At 40.5% G+C, this 22,497-nt stretch overlaps 1 protein-coding gene and 1 long non-coding RNA gene across 3 annotated transcripts; both read left to right on the top strand.

The window, feature by feature from the left end:
- Positions 1-51: 51 nt before the first annotated feature.
- On the top strand, positions 52-13,278 carry SUMO2 (small ubiquitin like modifier 2). Of its 2 annotated transcripts, none has more exons than XM_072781535.1 (4): positions 52-371; positions 2,010-2,141; positions 9,149-9,220; positions 12,616-13,278. In XM_072781535.1, exons 1-4 carry the CDS (start codon positions 351-353, stop codon positions 12,676-12,678), a joined length of 288 nt encoding a protein of 95 aa, XP_072637636.1. In that variant the 5' UTR covers positions 52-350; the 3' UTR covers positions 12,679-13,278. The 2 variants fall into 2 exon arrangements, with proteins under 2 accessions (XP_072637636.1, XP_072637635.1); XM_072781534.1 differs by lacking the exon at positions 12,616-13,278 and adding an exon at positions 9,507-10,409 and having other exon boundaries at positions 179-371.
- Positions 461-1,409, top strand: LOC140607133 (uncharacterized). Its single transcript, XR_012009277.1, has 2 exons — positions 461-1,071; positions 1,284-1,409. It is a non-coding gene; the product is annotated as an uncharacterized lncRNA (long non-coding RNA).
- Positions 13,279-22,497: the final 9,219 nt, after the last annotated feature.

Here is a 22,497-nt window from a genome sequence, read left to right as displayed (position 1 = left end):
CGCCCAGAGCCAGGCGCGCCCCCGCGGCGGGCCGGGTGCGCGTGTCCGCGCCTCTTCCCGCCGGCCTGGCGGGCGCCTGGCCCAGGCCGGGGCGGTGCGAGGCGGGGGGTGGGGGTGGTTATGTAAGCGTTGCGCGCTCCCGCGAGGCGGCAACCAATGGGAAGCCCCGGCGGCTCGTGCTCGCGCACGCAGGGTGGGGGGAGGGAGCGCACGACGTGCGCGCGCCCTCTCCCTCCTCCACCGCTGCCGCCTCCTTCTTCTGCCGCTCCTGGTGCTGCTTGTGTGCTCGTTCGGTGCGGACCTGGTACCTCTTTTGTGAAGCGGCAGCTGAGGAGACTCCGGCACTCGCCATGGCCGACGAAAAGCCCAAGGTGAGCTCGGCGCCGGCCTCCTCGGCTCGCCGCGCGGTCGGGGTCACGGCGCGGGCCGGGGTCCGGCCCGAGCCCGCCGCGGGCTCCCCGCGCCTTCCTGGGCCCCCCACGGGGCCGGCCGCGGCTCAGGCCCGGGCGCTCCGCGCCATTTTCCTCCCTCCCCTCTTCCTCCCTCCCGCGCCGGAGGAGGCCCCGCCGCCCTCCCCCGCCCCCGGCCGCCTCGGAGTGCGCGCCGGGCGCGAGTTGGGCGGGCGGATCGCGGACGCCCGCGGGCCCACCGGCCGCGAGCGGAGCTCCTCGGGCTCGGCCGGCCGGGCGCGCGTGCGGAGGGGCGTTAGGGCGCGCGGTGTCCCCACCCTCCGCGGACCCCGTGCGGGGCCGCGGCGGGTGTTGCCGCCTCCGCGGTGGCGGGGAGTTCCCTCCGCCCCGGGCTTCCCCCTCAGGGGTGGGGGCTGCGGGCATCTGGGGACCCCTGCCCCGGGCCGCGCTGGCCTGGCGAGGGCTCGGAGCGAATCAATGGGCTGCCGATGGGCTTCCCATTGGGCCATCGTGAGGGGCCGGGGGCTCGGGGCTTCCTGGGGGGTATTTCCCACTTTCACAGCCTGGGGGTCCCCAGGGGGCTGGGCAGGGGCTTTCCCCTGGGTGCCAGATCACCCCTAACCTGAGGAGACCATGCGGTTTCGAGAAGTTGGAGGCAGAGGTGCGAGCCGAGAGACTTCGTAGGGCTGAACTTTTTAACGCGGGTTTTGAGGCACCAGGAGGCTCTTCCCGTGAGGACTAGGGCTCACACTTCTTCCTGGCACACGGGACTTAAGTGGGGTTTGTTCTGTGACACCCCCTCCCCCCTTCCTTTCTGAAGTGACTTGCGGGGGCTACAGCATTCCATCCACCCTTGATTTTGGTGAACTGCAGGTTGGGTGGAAATCTACAGAGAAGACTTGGAAGAAAACTGCATTTGACCCATGACAACAAAGGGGAGGGGAGAATAAGAGCTCTTAACTGAAAATAAACAAAAGTGAGGCTGCTAATACAGGCGAACATGAATAGTGGTTCTAAGTTACTACGGCTGCTTCAGAGAGAATCGAAGGTTATTCCTCAATGTGTTCTGTGTGTGTGTGTGTGTTTTTTTTTTTTTTTTTTAATGTAGTTGAGATTTAAGTTCTTGAGCTGAGTTTGGTAACTTTTTAACAAAATAGTTGTAATGAGTTTTCAATGGCAGGTTCTACGTTTTTTATCTTTGCATTCTGTACTTAAAGCGCTTTATAAAGAGAAAGGATGCTTATTTTTAGTCTTTTTAGGAGAAATGACATTTTGAGGGATAAAATATGCCATTTTAGAAAATTGAGATGCAGGAGTGCCTTTAAGTGAATTGAGTGGGACCCATCTTTAAAAATCGATGGTTATCGCTGATGGAATAGCATGTAGGCTCCTTTTCGGTTTCTGTGACAGCTATTTAATATTGTTGCTCCAGGATTTTCATCTTTCAGATTGATTTCAGCGGCTGAAAACAGCTGTATACTCTTTTATCGTACAGAATGAGAAACCTGTTGATTTCTGAAGCAAGTTGAGCTGCTGCTACTTAAAAAGGTGTTTGTTTTTCACATTTTCCAAATTATACTTTTATTTTTCTTTCAACAGGAAGGAGTGAAGACTGAGAACAACGATCATATTAATTTGAAGGTGGCGGGGCAGGATGGTTCTGTGGTGCAGTTTAAGATTAAGAGGCATACACCACTTAGTAAACTAATGAAAGCCTATTGTGAACGACAGGTGAGGAACTGACATATGCACTTCCAATAAAATTTATGAAAAATAAAACTTTATTTTTTTGAGGATAGAAACTAAGCAGGCATATTGATTATCTTTGGTTGAATGAACACACCTTACTTGACATTTCAATTCTAGCATGCACTTGGTATGTTAATGCTTCATGAAAACCTTTAGGTGGTTTGGTTAATACTCTGTAAGATTCTAGTCCTATGCCAGAATACATCAAATTATAGTCACAACATGCAATTTGTCCCTGAGGGGATGTGATTTTACTTTTATAAGAAAATAAGAATGAACCTGATGAAAACTTCTTGTCAGGCTTTTTTTTTTCCTCTCCTCCTTCATCCCTTCTTTAATCCATTTAAAATTTGTGTCATGTCAATGTCAAAAGAACTTATTTTCTGCATTTAAACCAATTTGGAAATAAAATTGTGAGTTTAACAACATTGCAATATTCCTGAAACTTGTAAAATTGCAAAATTTTCTCAACTAATGGTATAGGTCAAGAACTTTAACCTCCTGAGTCTAGCAAAAACACTCCTATGTTATAACAACATTTACATTTTACTCAGAGATTAGTAAAGGGACAGCAAGAAGAGGAAGTAGAGGTGAATAGATAGATGCTGGGAGGTGAATGCAGAGTTTAAGACAAAGAGGCTTCCTTTTGTGAGATTGAGTCTGTAACCATATGGAGGCAACTTTGAAGATGACTCTTGCAAGTATAACAAAAACTGATACCTAGATCAGTTAATTCAACAATAACCTAGCAGAAGCTTTTTTTTTTTTTTTTTTCTTTTTAATTCAACCCTGAATGTAAACATGAAAGTTGGGAAAGTCATTCTTTTAGACTAACAAGTTGTCTGCATTGCAAATTGTCCTAAAAGTAGGCTCAAAATAGAAACTATAGAAGTTGGGAGATTGAGCTGATAGTTGGAATTTCTCCATGAGCTCTAAGGGTGTTTGGAAGAAACAAAGATAAATTTATTTTTGAGATTAAGGGTTTATTTTATGCCTAATTTACTTAGAATAATGAGTTTAGGATTCTTATTTTCATATGTAAACTAATCTCACAATTCCTTAAAAGATACAATTTTCAGTGTACTCGTACTTGAAGAATTTTGGTGAAATCCCTTTAAACAACTGGTAAATATATGTACTTCCTAGTTGTGCTAATAGCATCTTCCATATTTGAACACTAGTGCCCCTTCAGGTTACAGGGGAATTTTAAAAGGTAATCCTCTTGTAGAACTTTTACATAGCACACCTTTTACAAAGTAAAAACTCACGGTTAGATTTAATGGTTTTCAACAAAGTTCTCTGCATATCTTTTCTCATTACTAAATTTTAGATTTTAAGTGGTCATATATATATATATTTTAAGATTTTTTTTTTTTATTTTTTTATTTTTTTTTTTTAAAGATTTTATTTATTTATTCATGATAGACACAGAGAGAGAGAGGCAGAGACACAGGCAGAGAGAGAAGCAGGCTCCATGCACCGGGAGCCTGACGTGGGATTCGATCCCGGGTCTCCAGGATCGCGCCCTGGGTCAAAGGCAGGCGCTAAACCGCTGCGCCACCCAGGGATCCCATATTTTAAGATTTTTTTAAATTTATTTAGGAGAGGCAGAGACATAGAGGGAAAAGCTGGCTCCCTGTAGGGAGCCTAATGGGGGACTCGATCCTGGACCCTGGATCACGCCGTGGTCTGAACTCTCTCAACTGCTGAGCCACCCAGGCACCCTGGTCATGTATTTTTTAAAAGGTCCTATTTTTCAAAACTTAATATGGAAATCAAATGTAGAACAAAATTTTAAAAAATATTACATTGAATACCCATGTGCTTACCACCTAGATTGTTTTGTTTATTTATTTATTTATTTTTTAGCCACCTAGTTTAACCATTAACATTTTATTATACATATCTATTGATAACCTCTACTAATTCTAAGATGTTCATATATAAAACTTCTGTATTTCCTGTAGGGACCCCAGGGAACTTTTTACTTACCTGATGTTTACCAGATGCCTACCATGTGCATTACACTGTGCCAGAAAAACCAAAGACACAGTATATCTCATATTGCAGATTGTCCTTATAAGAGATTGTTCTATAAGATTGAGTTTAGTGGGTCAATCAAGAATTTGGGGGTTTTTGTAGCATGTTAAAATTTAGTGTATTACGTAAATAAAGTTTCTCTTTAATTTTTTCAGTTAAGTTGACTAAATTTGGGGCCACTCTTGATTTGGAATAGGGGAAAAAGAAGCATTGGTAATCCATAAAAAAAATAATTCTGCATATCACTTGGAATGCAAATATGATTTGAAGACCAGATTCAGGAAAAATTTGGAAAGATTAATTCCCATTTTCTTTTTAAATTGGGAATAACCTCAGAGTTCTGATTGAAGCAAGGTCCCTGTTTACTTTTCAAATGTTTGCTTCTCTCTAAGGAAAAGGGAGTTAAAGTGTTACCTAATTGGGCTGATCCTGCTTTTTAAGTGAGGGTATAGCTTTTCAGAAGTCAAAAACATTTATCCAGTCTAACTTGCATAGATAAAGGGTTTTGTTTTGTTTTTTGACATTAAGGATTCTTGACTAAGGATTTCCTATCAAGATTAATTGAATGATCATATTTACTTTCTAATGAACTCACTTGGTATTGGATCTTTGGAGGAGTTCCAGTAGATATATAATAGGCATTTCAAACAACATGCAAAAAAGATTCGATTCTACTAGAAATCTTTTTCTCTGGTGTCCTCACTCCATAAACAGTAGTATGTTACATCTAGTTGGGAGGTCAGAACATTAGGATCTGTATAATCTATCAACAAAATATGTTCTCTACTTGAACCAATGCTGTTTAAAACAGTAGCCATGGGATGCCTGGTTGGTTCAGCAGTTGAGCATCTGAGTTGAGGGTCTGGCTTTGGCTCAGGGCATGATCACCAGATCCAGGATTGGGTCCCACATCAGGTTCCCTGTGAGAAGCCTGCTTCTCCCTCTGCCTGTGTCTCTGCCTCTCTCTCTTCCGTCTCTTGTGAATAAATAAATAAATCTTAAAAAAAATAAAACAGTAGCCATATATGACTGTTTACCTCCTGAAACATGGCTAGTCCAAAGTAATACGTGCTATTAAGAGTACAATATATGCTAGATTTTGAAAATTCATAGTGGGAAAAGGGGCAGCCCAGGTGGCTTAGCGGTTTAGCACCGCCTTTGGCCCAGCGTGTGATCCTGGATACCTGGGATCGAGTCCCACGTCCAGCTCCCTGCATGGAGCCTGCTTCTCCCTCTGCCTGTATCTCTGCCTCTCTCTCTCCCTGTGTTTCTTATGAATAAATAAAATCTTTTAAAAAAAAATTCATAGTGGGAAAAGTAAAATGTCTCAATTTTTCAAACATCAATTTTTAAAACAATAGGATTTTGAATATATTGATTTAAAACATTAAAATTTTACCTGCTTTAAAAAAATTTTTTAAGAATTTTACTTATACATGAGAAACAGAAAAGCAGAGACACAGGCAGAGGGAGAAGCAAGCTCCCCATGGGGAGCCCAATGCGGGTCTTAATCCCAGGACCCTGGGATCACAACCTTAGCAGAAGGCAGATGCTCAGCCACTGAGCCACCCAGGTGTCCCTTTAACCTGCTTTTAATGTGGCAGTGAGAAAATTAAAAATTACATGTGTGGCTCACATATTTCTTTTGGATAGTGCTAAGCCATCAATGATTTGATTCCATTCTTGCTCGGTTACTAACTTTAGAGACTTTTCTGATTAATTCAGAGTCCCTCTGCTCCCATCACTCAGTCCTCTCACTTTTTTTTTTTTTTGTATTGCTGTCTCCACGAGCATAGGGCCTATTTCTGTCGAGCGTAGACCAGTATGTGACATACATACGATGTTTCAGTAAATGCTTATAAAGTGATAGAGAACATTCAAACTGCCTTCAGAGGTTGGCTTGTAAGGTTTCTATTCGTGTGTAGAATTGAGTTTACTCACTTTGTCAGCCATATAGCTTTTGACTGAAGGCATATGATTCCATTATAGTGTACATTTACTATAACAGATTATTTCTTGGAATGTTAGATAGCTTCAGAGAGCACAGATTGATTTATTGGTTTAGTCCACTTCATTTTTGTGAAATGAAGAAATGGGGATCCAAAGAGCAAACCTCGCACAGCTCTTTTGTGGCACAGCTCAAGCAAAGTTTAGAGATTTACTCAGAAGTGGAACCTAATACTGGTTTAATGTAGATTCATTGTTTGAATTTACATAATTTATGGAATCTGAGAGGCAAGTTTCCTGAATTTTAGACTTTTGATCTGTAGCAAAAGAAATGCTCTTATTGACAAGGAAAAGCCTGTCAACAGGTAGTAATAAAAGAATAAGATACTTGTTTTTGGTCCTGTGTTTTTTTCCCCTTTTGAATGACCATGCCATTGACCTTAGGACCTTACTAGGGGGCATAGTAGAGAAAGAGCCCAGCCTATGGCTTAGTATTTTGTTAAAGCAATGAGTCTTAATGGAGTGTTAGTAAGTATGTAATTAGTAGCTAATGGCTTGGCATTTAATTCTTGGTTGCTTTGCATAATCACAAATTTGGATGTCATGAGGAATGGATTGAGATTGTGGATGTCCCCTATCTGGTCTGAGAATTGCTTGTATTCCTCAAGACAAGGCTAATCTGAAAGTGGTATGTGTCACAGACTAGAGTTTTAAAGGGACGTAATATGATCTTCATGTTAGAGATAGTTTTAAAGACAGACTTAATGAATCCTTGTTAAATAATGGAATACAGGTGTCATAGAACTGTTTATTGAGCACATTTTCCAATATTCTAGTCCTAGAAACTGAGTTTCATTTTAAGTTTAAGCAGGGATTTGTGTAACAATAATTATAGTTTGTGATTGGTACAGGAGTGATTTTTTTTTGGTAGGATGCTTCCTAAAATGCTGTTTTTCCAGTTAATATATTTACAGCATGTCTCCAAAGATACTTTATTTTCCTATCTTGTCTTCATTTGGCTGCAGTTAAGAGCTTTGCTGCATTGCTCCTTTCCCTTTCTCCCCACCCCTGCGTCAGGTAGGTAATGATTAGTAAAACTTTGGAATCTGGCTTTTTAAAAACATATTAAAAGATTTTATTTGGGGCGGTAGAGCACAGAGGGAGAGGGAGAAGCAGACTTCACTGAGCAGAGAGCTCAATGTGGGGCTGGACCCCAAGACCCTGAGATCATGATGGATGAGACGACACTTGACTGACGGAGCCACCTAGGTGCCCCTGGAATCTGTTTTGCAGAAGGGGCATGATTAGGCTCATTTATCTCCTTGAATGCATATAAAAATTTCTAGAGGCTAAACTCCATAATGTAATTTTAAAATTACCTTTTTTTGTAATAAAGCTGCTCCTCAACTTAGTAGCTTTAGATTTATTTATTTTTTTTATTTTTTTTAGATTTATTTTTTTTTAAATGAAACATAAGTTAGATGCTGCTTTTCATGTATTTTATTCCATTAGTGACATCCATGAGTGCCAACTGTGTGCAAGGATTGCAGTATAACCAATACAGTCTTAGTTTCTTGTCCCTCCTGGAGCCTACTTTTTTAGTGAGAGGTTGACATATAATCATTGCTGATCAGGGTACATACTAAGAAGAAATATAAATAAAAAAGCAGGTGGTTCTTTTGAGGTATTCCACAGTTTCAAGCTTATGCACTTACGAGTGGGTTTTAGGATGGTTATGGTGGAAATGTTGAATGCCTGGGGGTTAAAAAAGGAAATGTTGACTGCCCAAGAGTAAGAACTTGTTGAATTCCTGTGGTGTGCCTAGCATTTTGCTGGGTTGAAACATAGGTTATTCTTGCTTGGTGATAGGAATTGTTTGAGTATAAATGAAAGTTAAGTAGCTTTAAGGTAAAATTTATTATTTTTTTAAGGATTTTATTTACTCATGAGAGACACAGAGGCAGAGAGAGAAGCAGGCTCCATGCAGGGAGCCCAATGTGGGACTCTGGACTCCAGGATCACGCCCTGGGCTGAATGCAGATGCTTAACCACTGAGCCACCCAGGCGTCCCAAGGCAAAATTTTTAATCATTACATTTATTTAGGTGACTTCAGTTTGCATTATTAAGGGCGGGGTTTTTTTTCACCCCTTTTGGAGAGTTCTTAATATGCATGGAAGAATACTGTGCATATCTGTTACTTTAAATTTCAGTGTCGGGCAACCTGGGTGGCTCAGTGGTTTAGCGCCACTTTTAACCCAGGGTCTGATCCTGGAGACCCGGGATCGAGTCCCATGTCAGGCTCCCTGCATGGAGCCTGCTTCTCCCTCTCCCTGCATGGAGCCTGCATGGAGCCTGTGTCTCTGCTTCTCCCTCTCTCTCTCTCTCTTTCTCTCTCTCCCTCTGTGGGTGTCTCATGAATAAATAAATAAAATCTTAAAAAAAAAAAATAAATAAATAAATAAATAAATAAATTTCAGTGTCTTTCTAACTCCTTTAAAGGCAGTTTGACTCAAGGTATGGTCTGTTTAAGCTTGGAGTAGCTGGTTTCAAAGCAATACAGCTGTTTTTAAAACTTTTTTTAAAAAGATTTGTTTGAGAGTGCGAGTTAGAAAAAAAAAAAAAAAGAGAGAGTGCGAGTTAGGGGAGGGGCAAAGGGAGAGAATCCTAAGCAGGCTCCATGCCCAGCACAGAACCTGACATAGGGCTTGATCTCAGGACCCTGAAATCATGACTTGAGCCAAAATCAAGAGTTGGCCGCTTAACCAGCTGAGCCACCTGGACAGCCATAAAAAATCCTTTTTTTTTTTTAATAAAAGATTTTTCCAAAGAAGATCAAACCTAGATTGAAGAAAGTGAAAATCATCCTAAATCTTTTTATCCACATAGCAATGTTAACAAGTTGATCGTTTATTTAGATTTCTCTTATTTGTGGCTAAACATGCATATTGTTTTTGTTCTTACTGTTTCATTGCATTCTTACTGCTTTTAAACTCTCTTGTAGGGTTTGTCAATGAGGCAGATCAGATTCCGATTTGATGGGCAGCCAATCAATGAAACAGACACACCTGCACAGGTAAAAATCTCTATATACTAACTAGAAGAGTCAGTGTTTTTTTTAATTTGTTCAACAGCCTTGTTTATTAATTTGTGGACTTTCAAACATTGGAATAATAGTTTTTTGTTTTTATCAGAGTTCAGAACTCAAAGAAAATGAGTTAGTATTTCTTCAGGAAATGTCAAATTTTAAATATCCAGTTATCATTTTGTGAATCTGACAGGTCACTTGGTTAATTTAATCAATTCTTGTTGCCAGCATTATTTGGGGAAAATAATTGAGAATGCTGTTTTTGTCGCCGCAGCTCCTGATCATACTCCAGGTTCCCCCACAGGTGATCGGCTGGCTGTTGATCCTCACCAATTTGATTTCCCATGCTGAATTCTCTTACCTGTCTTTGTGAACCAAAGGAATCTTGGGGCTCTGATGGGAAGTCTCTTGATTGTTTAGCTTGATTAGTAGGGTTCTTTTTTTTTTTTTTTAATATTTTATTTATTTATTCATGAGAGACACAGGCAGGGGGAGGAGAAGCAGGCTCCATGCAGGAGCCCGACGTGGGACTCGATCCCGGAACTCTGGGATCACGTCCTGAGCGGAAGGCGGACACTCAACCACTGAGCCACCCAGGCATCCCATAAGTGGCTTCTTAAAGTCTTCTGCCAAAGATGACGCTGATCCCTTAACCTCTTTACACATCACTTTAGTTCTTTCACTTTGTAAGGGATCAGCTGGACAGTCTTCTATGGCAGAAGCTCTTTGTTTCTTTTTACCCTCTCAGGTTGCACTTAAGACTTCTAGTTGGGGGAAAAATATTTTGATAGAAATGTCAATTGTAGCCCTTCTACTTTTGAATTTGTTTTTTTTTTTGTTTTTTTTTTTTCAGTCCGTAAAAACTAGAAAGTGATAAATATGATGAGTAAAGCAGCCCATCCTGTTTGGGTTTTTGTTGATAATCTCAAAAATTTGAAATATCTGAGTTGTCCTTCAGGAAAGAATATTTTGAAGTAATTTGTGGTGAGTCTCTAAGAAGCAGTTATCTTAGGTAGCCACAAGGAGGAGCTGAATTCTCTTGGTGAAAAACTCCTGTCCTTTGAAGGCATTTCAAGTTTTCACTATAAAATGTAACATCCCGGGGGTTTTATTTTAGTAGATAGGCTGAAGACATGTTTTGATGGTTTAAAAAAGAATAAAAACGTATTATGCTAAACTTGGATGTTTAGAATGTATTTTCTGTCTTGATACTCTCACCCACCACCAAACCCAGGTTCTTGTCTCTACAAAGCTGGCTGCAAATATTAAACTATAGGTTTGTTCAGAACTGCATCATAAAATCTTCATATTAAATGTGGAATTGAATTCCTTTTAGCATTTGAAATTGAATTCACTGTAGAATGAAATTGATTCATTTTAGAATTCTCACAGTATTTATTAAATAGCAGAATTATGATAAATTAGAACATCTTAATGACCATTTTTAATAGTAATATAATTATGTGCCCACCATTCCGTTAAATACTCTCTTCGACTCATTTAATTCTCATAACTGAATGCTATTTCATTTTACAAAAGAGGGAATTGAGACTTAGTCATTAACATTTTAATGCCACAGTCCTACTTTTAGTGTATTTGAACTTTGTTAGAAATGATTCCCTTTCTTGTCTTTAGGTACCCAGGGTTCTTGTTTCTTTTTTTCCCCCACAAATTACCAGTTTTGGAACATATTTTTTCGAGACTAATTATCAGCATAACAAACTGTTACAAAGGTTATTTATTTGACAGTGCTGCTGTATATACCAAGATCTTTCTACTCTGGTAGAAAGAATGGTCGGTTTTTGTTTAATATGTAGGGAGTGAGCCTTACAAACTTAGTTTGTGAATAGAAGTTTAAAACTGAAAGTAGGGGGCACCTGGGTAGCTCAGCAGTTGAGCATCTGCCTTCAGCCCCGGGCGTGATCCTGGGGTCCCAGGATCAAGTCCCACATCGGGCTCCCTGCGTGGAGCCTGCTTCTCCCTCTGCCTGTGTCTCTGCCTCTCTCTCCTGTCTCTCATGAATAAATAAAATCTTTAAAAATAATAATAAATAAAAAATAAAAATAAAATTGAAAGTAGTTTTTAGGAGGTCTTTCCTTGTGCATACCCCTTCCCTTCCCTTACTGCACAGAGCTAACTGCTATGCTTTGTGCCCATGCCAGGATGCATTCATGCTATATGTGTGCACACACACACTTTTAAAAACACAAACATAGTCATACTATAACCACTTTTGCTGTCTAAGTGGGGTGTTTTGTTTTGTTTTTAGGGGTTTTTTAGATTTTATTTATTTATTTAGAGAGCATGAGGGAAGGGAAGAGGAGGAGAGTGAGGAGAGGAGAGCATCCTAAGCAGATTCTGTGCTGAGCTGGGACCCTGACTCTGGGCTGGAGATTGTGACCTGAGCCAAAATCAAGTCAAATGCCCAACTAACTGAACCACCCAGGTGCCCCACTACCTAGTTTTGTTTTTAGCCTAATATAGCTTAGGGATGGTTCCGTTTCTGCACATATAAATGTGTGGTATTTCCTCTAAGAGTGTACCACACTTCTTTGAGTTTTTATTATTATTTAGGTTATTTCCAGTCTTTTGCTCATCTAAACAACACCGCGGTCAATCCTTTACACATATCATTCTTATTCCCATTTACTTACTTATTCCGTTTTTATTTTATATCATTTATTTTTGTCATGGTATATTTTATCATTTAATATTTTTGTTTTCAATAATTAAAAGTGAGGTGATGTAACTCACGTACATATTCAGGTTTTTCACTTAAAAACTAAGTTTTTTACGGATGCCTGGGTGGCTCTGTGGTTAAACGTCTGCCTTCTGGCTCAGGGTGTGATCCTGGAGTCCCAGGATCAAGTCCCACTTTGGGCTCCCTGCATGGAACCTGCTTATCCTTCTGTGTCTCTGCCTCTGTGTCTCTCATGAATAAATAAACAGAAATCTTAAAAAAAAAAAAAAGGAAAAAGAAAAACTAAGTTTTTTTATAGTCCTTATATAATTAAGACCAAGTGAAAAGTTCATTTAAACCTAAGACTGGGGCAGCTCAGGTGACTCGGCAGTTTAGTGCCGCCTTTGGCCTAGTGCCTGATCCTGGTGACCTGGGATCGGGTCCTGCATCGGGCTCCCTGCATGGAGCCTGCTTCTCTCTCTGTCTTTCATGAATGAATAAATAAATAAAACCTTTTAAAAATAAAAATTAAATTAAATAAACCTAAGACTGATGCTACATTAAGCTATAGGATGTCTGCAACAACGAACACTGGAATTGGGTGGAACTTGTGCAGTTTCAGGGTACTTAAAGTCCAAGAGTTACAATCTTCAGAGCTGATAATCAGTGTCCTTCCATTTGTTTTTCTTCTCTTGTATGCTAGTTGGAAATGGAGGATGAAGATACAATTGATGTGTTCCAGCAGCAGACAGGAGGTGTCTACTAAAAAGGGAACCTGCTACTTTACTCCAGAACTCTGTTCCTCCAGACCAAGAAGACATTCTCAAATAGAAAGCCGTAATTTGGTTCCACCACATCCTGACTACTACAGTATAGTTTTCTCTATTCTTTCATTTTCCCCTTCCCCATTCCTTTATTGTACATAAAGTAACTGTGTATGTGCACAAGCATATTGCATTTTTTTTTTTTAACTAAATGGCCAATGGTATGTTTTGATCGACATCAAATGGAGATGGGATGGGGGAAAATACTGCTTCTGTGAAAATACCCCCTCTCTCCATTAGTGGCATGCTCAGTCAGCTCTTATCTTTATATTCCAGTAAGTTATTTTGCTCTCACTGTTTAACAAAAAAAAAAGAACAACATAAAAATCCTTGCATACCTTGTTCGATTGGAGAATTTTAATGTTTTTCATTTATCATTGTAAAACCAAGGACAATTTTATAACTTTTTTGTACGTAGCTGTTACATGTAGGGCAATCTGTCTTTAAGTAGGGATAAATTACTCTAAAAGAAATGAATCCTAGATAGTTTTCCCTTCAAGTCAAGCGTCTTGTTGTTTAAATAAACTTCTTGTTTAAAATGAGCTGTTTTCTTTATTCTGAAGAATATTGAGGAGAAAGTTGAAGCTTAGGAAAAAAACATGAATTGAGTAGGCCTGTTAGAAGTAACATTTCAAGGAAGAAGTAAAGCTACACTGCATTCCTGACAGACTGATGCAAAACAAAGAATAACAAAGTTTATAAATGACTAGCAACTAATGTTTCAGCCTCTTTGTTTAAAAAGCTTAGGCAGTTCAAGATAATGCAACCTTACTAGCAGGAAAAAAAAAAAAAATTAGGTCATAATGTTGTGGATTTATTCCCAAATAATTTCTGTAACCAGTACCTGGCAGGTTGGATTACTACATGCAGCTAGGAGAAAGTTCTGAGTTTGCTAACTCTGCTGATAAATCACTTAACCATTCTAGCCCCCACTTTGATGAATAAATTATTCCCTAACCCAGAATAGAGTCTTTGTTCCATGTAAAGGACAAAATATTTATCTACATCTATCCATGCTTATCAGACTTAAATATGCAGGGCATCACGGTTTTTAAATACAGTTGTATGGGGAAGGGTAACAGCCATAGAACGAGTAAACATAATAGAGCTGAAACTGGGACTGGAGAATAGGTCTGATACCTGTTAATTCAGTTTTTCCATATTGGTACTCAAGAAACTGAATTTCCACCCTTCGTATTCACCAGTGTGGCCTTTTGGCATCAGGTCCCCAAGTCCTGTCATGACTTGTCAATTAGTTCACTCTACCACTGTTGCAACATAGGTTTTCTTTACATCCCCCGTTTTTATGGTGAGAGTTTCCCCAGGCAGCAGGTGATACGTAGGGTGGGCTTTTTTTTTTTTTTTTTTTTTTTTTAATGTGGGGCTTGGACTCATGAGCCCAAGATAGAGTTGCATGCTTTTCTGACAGTCAACCAGGCGCCCCTGTTCCATAGTTTTTTCATTCTGTATATATGAGTTAATCTTGAGCCAACAACTTTTATTTTCCTGTGTGTAAAATGTTACCAACCTACTTTTACAATTTATATTGTGCATCTGTGTGGGAACCCTGCCCCCAAGAATTCTTAGGTAAGTGCCTGTCTTGATTTGTTGTACTAGGTACTGTTAAGTGGTAGAATTTGATGGTGCCCTAAAAATTAAAAATTAGGATTATAATTCAAGCCAGAGAACTTTATTATGTAAAGGGTCTTGAAGTGGGCCTTATTTAAGTAGGAATTTACTAACATGTCATGTCTGAGTTTTTGCCATGTTGGGAGGAATATCTAAACAGAAACCTGATACAATTTCTTTTTTTTTTTTTTTTTTTTTTTTTCAATTTCTTTTAAGATTTTAGTTACTCATTTGAGAGAGTGAGCAAAAGAGTACAGGAGCAGGGGAAGAGGGAAAGGGAGAAGCAGTTTCCCCACTGAGCAGGGAGCCCGATGAGGTGGCTCGATCCCAGGACCCCTGGGATCCCAGGACCTGAGCTGAAGGCAGATGTTTAACCGACTGAGCCACCAGGTGCCCTGAAAGACAAATTTTCTATGCAAAATTTATAGAACTTTTTAAAAAATTTCTAATCTGTATATATAATATGGGGCTTGAACTCATGACCCCAATATTGAGTTGCCCCCTCTCCCTAGGGAGCCAGCCAGGCATTCCTAAGGAGCACTTTTTTTTTTTTTTTAATTTATGTACGGTAGTCAGAGAGAGAGAGAGAGGCAGAGACATAGGCAGAGGGAGAAGCAGGCTCCATGCACCGGGAGCCCAACGTGGGATTCGATCCCAGGTCTCCAGGATCGTGCCCTGAGCCAAAGGCAGGCGCTAAACCACTGCGCCACCCAGGGATTCCCTCCTAAGGAGCACTTTTTAAGTAACACTTTGAAAATAATTATTGAAAATAATGTAATCTTTGCATTTTAATTTTTTTTGCCTTCAGAGGAGAGGTTCAAATGATGGGACTTAATACTGCCATTGTGATTAATTGGGACAATTTAGCTCCACTCTTTCTGGCTGCGCTCACATTAATGCCCCACATGTTAGCTCAGCAGTTAAGCGTCTGCCTTCGGCCCAGGGCATGATCCTGGAGTCTCGGGATCAAGTCCCACATGGAGCCTGCTTCTCCCTCTGCCTGTGTCTCTGCCTCTCTTTCTGTGTGTCTCATGAATAAATTTAAAACAAACAAATAATACCCCATGTTCATATCCTTAAAGTGGCAAACAATATCTAAGTGAACACAGTTCTGTGCAGGGAAATGAGAAAGTTTTTACTCCCAAGCACTCCTGTTCATACACACTGCTTGAGGCGAAGGCAAAAGGTATTAGCAACTTTTCAAAAATAGTATCAAGTTGTTTGGTTCATTTTTTTGCTTGTTCATGATTTTGTGGAAATTACTTTGATCTGATGATCAGATTATATTCTCCCTAAAGGGGAAGATGTGGAATGGATGACGGGGAGTAGTAACCTAGTTTGAGGAGAAATGGGAGACTCTGGTCAGAGTGTGTACTTCTATGTAGGAGACTGGGACTGCAGGAGGTCAGTAGAAAGTAGAATCCCTGGATATAAGGGAAGTTTTTTGGAGAATTTTGCCAAGGTCTTTGTGGGAGTTACAGTGTATTGGAGAGATCCAACTGTCCTGCTGAGGTTTATTTTTGAGTTAAGATACTGCCGCTTTTATTTTTTTTAAAGATTTATTTATTATTTACGATAGACAGAGAGAGAGAGAGAGGCAGAGACACAGCCAGAGGGAGAAGCAGGCCCCATGCAGGGAGCCCGACGCGGGACTCGATCCTGGGTCTCCAGGATCACGCCCTGGGCCGAAGGCAGGCACTAAACCACTGAGCCACCCAGGGATCCCCATACTGCCGCTTTTAAATATGACTAACACTGACACTGGATTGTGGTTTTGCATTAGAATCTCCTGGTAAGCTTTTAAAAACATACCTGTGCCTGGGTCCTACCTTAGAAATGTATTTTCAAAGCAGTATAGAATTGAGAAGCAATTCTGGGAAGCATCATCACAACTCTTAAGAGTTAATTAAGCACCTTGTGGATGGTGAAGATTACATGAGATAATAAACGTTTTAGCTGCCTAGCACAACGCCTCCCACGTACTGAACTCTTTAAATAAAAGTTATTATTTTCAGCACGCAGTAAGGGCCATAGGATGCTGAGGTTTCAACAGAATTCCATAATCTGCTGATGCCTTGCACTTAATGTAAATGAAAAACAGCAAGAATTTTCTATTCTTTTAAAACCATACAATCTTTGTCTCATCAGTTATTTTTTTCATAAATACTTAATGCTAAATTGTGTCCTAATGAGTCTTTAAGGGGATCCCTGGGTGGCTCAGCGGTTTTGCGCCTGCCTTTGGCCCAGGGCGCGATCCTGGAGTCCCGGGATTGAGTCCCGCGTCGGGCTCCTGGCATGGAGTCGGCTTCTCCCTCTGCCTGTGTCTCTGCCTCTCTCTCTCTCTCTATCATAAATAAATAAAAATAAATCTTAAAAAAATAATGAGTCTTTAAGGAGAAACTGTCCTCAGAATATTGATTCTCCAATATCCTAAGAACCAAAGACCTGTCCACTACATGCTTCAACATTCTGATTGTGTAGGTGGTGATTTGAAGGTGGTCCTCCATGTAGTAGGACACACATGTACTTTATAGTGAGATTTTAGTCTGTATAGTGGTTAGCTAATGAAAAGAGTTCCTCAGAGTTGGAACATAATTAGAATAGAGCATATAAACAGGTTAGGAATTTAATCTATTTGGAATGTGGAGTGTTATTTCCCTGTAAGCAGTGACATGTGACTATGAGATCATTTTAGGATTTCCTATACCCCTGGGGCCCTTATGAAACTGTTTGAAGTCTCAGAATTGTCATGTAATGTTTGTTTTTTTGCAATTCATGTTTTTAAGGCATATTATATGGCTAACTTTGCCACAAGTTTACAGAATTTAGAATATTAAGGGAAGAATTTTCTCACATTTTTCAGGGCATGCTGTTTTTTAAAAATTATTGGTTGTTTGTAATTTTAGCAATTGTTTTTGCAAAGGAGGCCAGATTCATCTCTAGGAGAGCAGGACAGATGGCTTAGAGGAGTTTTTTGCTTGTTTATTAAATATAGAAATAGTAGCATGGGATTGGGGAAAGCGAACAAAATCCACATCATTTTATTCAGCTCAATCTAGAGAAGGAAAAGAGTGGGGAAATAGGAATCACGCTCTCCCTCCACAATTCAGTGATTAAAAAGGATGTGAGAGTGGCATGTCAGACCAGTAGAGGATATGTGCCATTTTGTTTACCTTTGACAAAGTAGGCGAAATGTGACTGCCATTTTCCATATCTCAGGTGGTTTGTTTATATTATGGCAAATGAGTTTCAAGAGAAAACAAACGCCTTCAGTTGTCCCTGTGCCATTGATATGCCTTTGTGTGTGAGGATATAGCTAAGAAAAGAATGGACAGATGCATACTAAATTTGGCTGTAAGAGTGATGGATACAGAATGTATGTGTAAATATGTGTGGTTAAGTCACACAGAAGTGACATGGGGCACCCTGCAATCCTGGGGTTTCTAACCCTTGTTAGAAATACTTGTCAATGAGTGATTTATTAATTCAGGTACTTAGTGAAATTCAAAAGCACATGAGTAGCATTTTAATAATGGAATAGAAAATACAAGAAAATGTATTGGGGTGCCTGGCTGGCTCAGTCTGTGGAACATGCAACTCTTGATCTCAGGATTATTGGGCATAGAGTATTTAAGAAAACAAAAAAGAAAATATTAATGTTCGATCATAGTTTACTGTTCTTGTAGGTTAGAAATAGTCAACTGTCTGCAATTTCATTTGGGTTCAGCTTATAACATGTTCTGGATCAGAGTGAGAGAAAATAATCTAAGAAGTTGATTCAAACCCAATTGCATAAACTAGATGGAGTAAATCCCAATAATAAGGCCCTCTAGATTGCCCATTTCCCCTGGCATTCTGGAATAAATTGGGGCAGGTTGGTATTATGAGGGGTCAGAACAAAGTGGGTAGTATTTGAGGCAAAAAACATGCTTGAGAGCCAAGAGATGCTATTTTAGTGCATATTGTGTTTCATTTAAATTTAGTTATTACCTTAGTAGGCATCAAGTGGTGAAGAACAACTTCTAGATTATTCTATTTTGAGTAAATTGTACATTGCATTCTTTTTTTTTTTTTTTTTTTTATGATAGTCACAGAGAGAGAGAGAGAGAGAGAGAGAGAGAGAGAGGCAGAGACATAGGCAGAGGGAGAAGCAGGCTCCATGCACTGGGAGCCCGATGTGGGATTCGATCCCGGGTCTCCAGGATCGCGCCCTGGGCCAAAGGCAGGCGCCAAAACGCTGCGCCACCCAGGGATCCCCTGTACATTGCATTCTTGAATAAAACTCTCCACATACCCAGCAACAAATTTAAAAGCCAACAAGATTTATGTCCATGTTAAAGGAAAATTATTAGAGCTTTAAATATTTCTTGACATCTTTTAAATAGTAATTTCTTGCCACCTGCTTCGGAACAATAGATTTGAGTTCTGAGGAAAGTCTGAGAACACTGGGTTTATAAAAACTTACTGGGAACGCTGATTACTAGGCTTTCTAAATTGAAGTAGAAATGAACATTAGTACTGGAATATAGTAGGGAAGTGGCAACATGAAACTAAGTGAAGTCAGAGGGCACTTGCTGCTTAGTAGATAACTGCTCATTCTCCCCTTCACTGTATTTAAAAAGCAGGTGAAAATGGAACATACATATAGGGCAGTGGTTTTGAAATTGCATGGAACCATGGGGTTCTGCCAAAAAAGGATAGTGGATAGAAAGGCCAGCTAGGGATGGAGAAGCAGAAGGGGCCAGGATTTCATAACCTCTGCTCAGTTTAAATCACAGCTGCTTTATTCATCTATATATTTGGATTCTGCTTCATAAATGTTTGAAAAACATTGTTATAATATTGAAATAGCTGTTAGGGAAAAAAAAAAAAAAGTAGGGCAGCCCGGGTGGCCCAGCAGTTTAGCACTGCCTGCAGTCCAGGGTGTGATCCTAGAGACCCCGGATCGAGTCCCATGTTGGGCTCCCTGCATGGAGCCTGCTTCTCCCTCTGCCTGTGTCTCTGCCTCTCTCTCTCATGAATAAATAAATAAAATCTTAAAAAAAAAAAAAGAAAGAAATAGCTGTCAGACCATTCCTTGTCATAAGGTTTCATCTGTCTTAAATATTTCATTAGTTTTTTTAGGTGAACCGAAGGGTTTAGAGCAAATTTTGTTTGTATTGATATACAGTCTTACATATGTATTTTAAAATTTAATGATGGACCTTCATGATTTTATTTTATGTTTTAAAATAATATATTTATTCATGAGAGACACACACACACACAGAGAGAGAGAGAGGCAGAGACACAGGCAGAGGGAGAAACAGGCCCCATGCAAGGAGCCCAACACGGGATCGATGCCAGGTCTCCAGGATCATGACCTGGACTGAAGGCAGCGCTAAACCGCTGAGCCACCCAGCCTACCCGACCTTCATGATTGTAAAAGCAACCATCCTTTTGTAACTTTTCATCCTGATCTGATCTGTTGATTTTTTTTTTTTTATGATAGTCACAGAGAGAGAGAGAGAGAGAGAGAGAGAGAGGCAGAGACATAGGCAAAGGGAAAAGCAGGCTCCATGCAGGGAGCCTGACGTGGGACTCGATCCCGGGTCTCCAGGATCGTGCCCTGGGCCAAAGGCAGGCACTAAACTGCTGCGCCACCCAGGGATCCCTGTGTTGATCTTTGGAATCGACTATAATTTTATTAATGTCCCATTTTCAATTGGGTTGGTCATCTGGAGCAAAGGTCATTATAGCTAGAGCTATGTATCATGTTTTACCATAAATCTCCATCTTGTAGCAAAAAGTGGAGTATAGAGATTTTAGTCAAAACTATTATATGACATGAGCAAGTAAATAGGAAGGCTTGTCATTCTGGAAATTTCTGACAATTTTACATTATTTAAGGCAGATTCTTTTTTATTATTTTTTAAAATTTTATTTGAGAGAGCATGAGTGGGAGGGTTGTGGGGGGCAAAGGGAGAGGGACAAGCAGACTAGACTCCCCACTGAGCATGGAGCTGGATACAGGGCTTGATCCCAGGATACTGGTATGATGACCTGAACCTAAGGCAGTTGCCCAACCAACTAAGCCACCCAGGTGCCCCTATTTTATTTTATTTTAATTTATTATTTTTTAAAAGATTTATTTATTTATTTTATTTTAGAGAGAGAGGCAGAGACACAGGAGGAGGGAGAAGCAGGCTCCATGCAGGGAGCCTGAGGTGGGACTCGATCCTGGGACTCCAGGATTGCACCCTGGGCCAAAGGGAGGTGCTAAACCACTGAGCCACCCAGGGATCCCCCATTTTATTTTTAAGGAAGCTCTGTGTGGAGCTTGAACTCATGATCCTGAGATCCAGAGTCACATGCTTTACAGACTGAGCCAGCCAGACATCCCTGAAATTCTTTTTTAAAATACAATGCACCCCCCCCAAAAAAAATAAATAAATGAATAAATAAATAAATAAATAAATAAAATAAAATAAAATAAAATGCACCAAACAGGCCTGCCTGAAATAGCCTTAATCAGATATGTATTTTACATAATTTATTCTTCTTTACAAATCATTAGATTAAAAGACGGATCCCTTGCGTTTGAAGCAAAGGTTCTCAGCCCAAGCCAGTGTGAGAGTTATCTGTTTAACTTCTTGAAGATATCCATGGTCAGACTCTACCTGCCCCTCCCCAACCAAAATTCGAAATCAGTAGATCTCAGATGGGGCTGGCATTCATCCGATGTGCAGCCAGGATGGGGCAGCTGCAATAGAAAGCTTTAGTTTACCAACTACATTTTTTTTAAAAGATTTTATTTTTTTAAAGTAATCTCCATACCCATTGTGTGGCTCAAACTCACAGCCCTGAGATCAAGAGTGGCATGCTATACCGACTCAGCCAGCCAGATGCCCCTACCAAGTACAACATTCTTAAAATTACCTCGTTTCAACCTTCACAACAATTTAAAATAGGTGCCCTTAACCCCATTTTTACAGATGAGGAAACTGGGTTCAAGAGCATAAATGACTCAGAAGTGTCTTTTTAAGGGAGCAGGACCAGAACCTAGGCTTTCCCATTTCCAGCCCAGTGCCATATTGCCATATGAACCTGTCTTTTCTACTACAGGGGAGGGAGGTAATAGGACAAGTCTAGAGTGAACTCAAAAGTTTAGGCCAAAAGGGACCCACCCAGCCTGGCATGCCTGGCTGGCTCAATCTGTAGGGCATGCGACTCTTGATCTCTGGGTCTTGAGTTCAAGCCCCATGTTGGGCATGGAGCCTAGTTAAAAAAAAAAAAGGGACCCACCTGAAGATTTGTCCAAACCTTTCATTTAACACATAAATACAACTTCAGACTATTAAAAAGTTTGTGATTACCTTCCAAGTGTGTCTGGAAATAAGCATAGCTATCACTTTAATGATGGCTTACATGTTGAGCCAAGCACTTTCATCCATTACTTCATTCAGTCCTCACAACTCTGTGGAATTGAAATACTATTTTGTCCTTACTTTACAAGTAGGACAACTAGTGCTCGGAAGAGGTAAGAGGCTGGATTCAAGCTCTGATTTCTCCTGTGGGAGTCTACAATAGCAACCACCCATACTCTGCTTACCTCCTAGTTGATAATTATATGACTTAAACAAGGAGAGCATGTGTGCTCACTGGCTAGCTTGGTCTGAAGGGTTTATGTGTGTGTGTGTTTTAAAAGTTTTAGGAAACAGGGATCCCTGGGTGGCGCAGCGGTTTAGCGCCTGCCTTTGGCCCAGGGCGCAATCCTGGAGACCCGGGATCGAATCCCACATCGGGCTCCCGGTGCATGGAGCCTGCTTCTCCCTCTGCCTATGTCTCTGCCTCTCTCTCTCTCTGTGACTATCATAAATAAATTTTAAAAAAATAAAATAAAAGTTTTAGGAAACAAATGATTAAAAGTAATAAAAGTTTTGGAAATTTAGGCCCACCATTTAAGAATGGGAAGATTTTATTAGAGACACAGAGAGGGAGGCAAAGACAGGCAGAGGGAGAAGCAGGTTCCCCTCAAGGAGCCCGATGTAGGACTCTATCTCGGAACCCCAGGATCACACCCTGAGATGAAAGCACAGCTTAACCGCTGAGCCATCTAGGCATCCCAAGAATGGGAAGATTTTAATTCAAAC

This window comes from Canis lupus, chromosome 16 (genome assembly GCF_048164855.1).
Source record: "Canis lupus baileyi chromosome 16, mCanLup2.hap1, whole genome shotgun sequence".
Taxonomy (NCBI): domain Eukaryota; kingdom Metazoa; phylum Chordata; class Mammalia; order Carnivora; family Canidae; genus Canis; species Canis lupus.
This window is presented reverse-complemented; position numbering and strand designations above follow the sequence as displayed.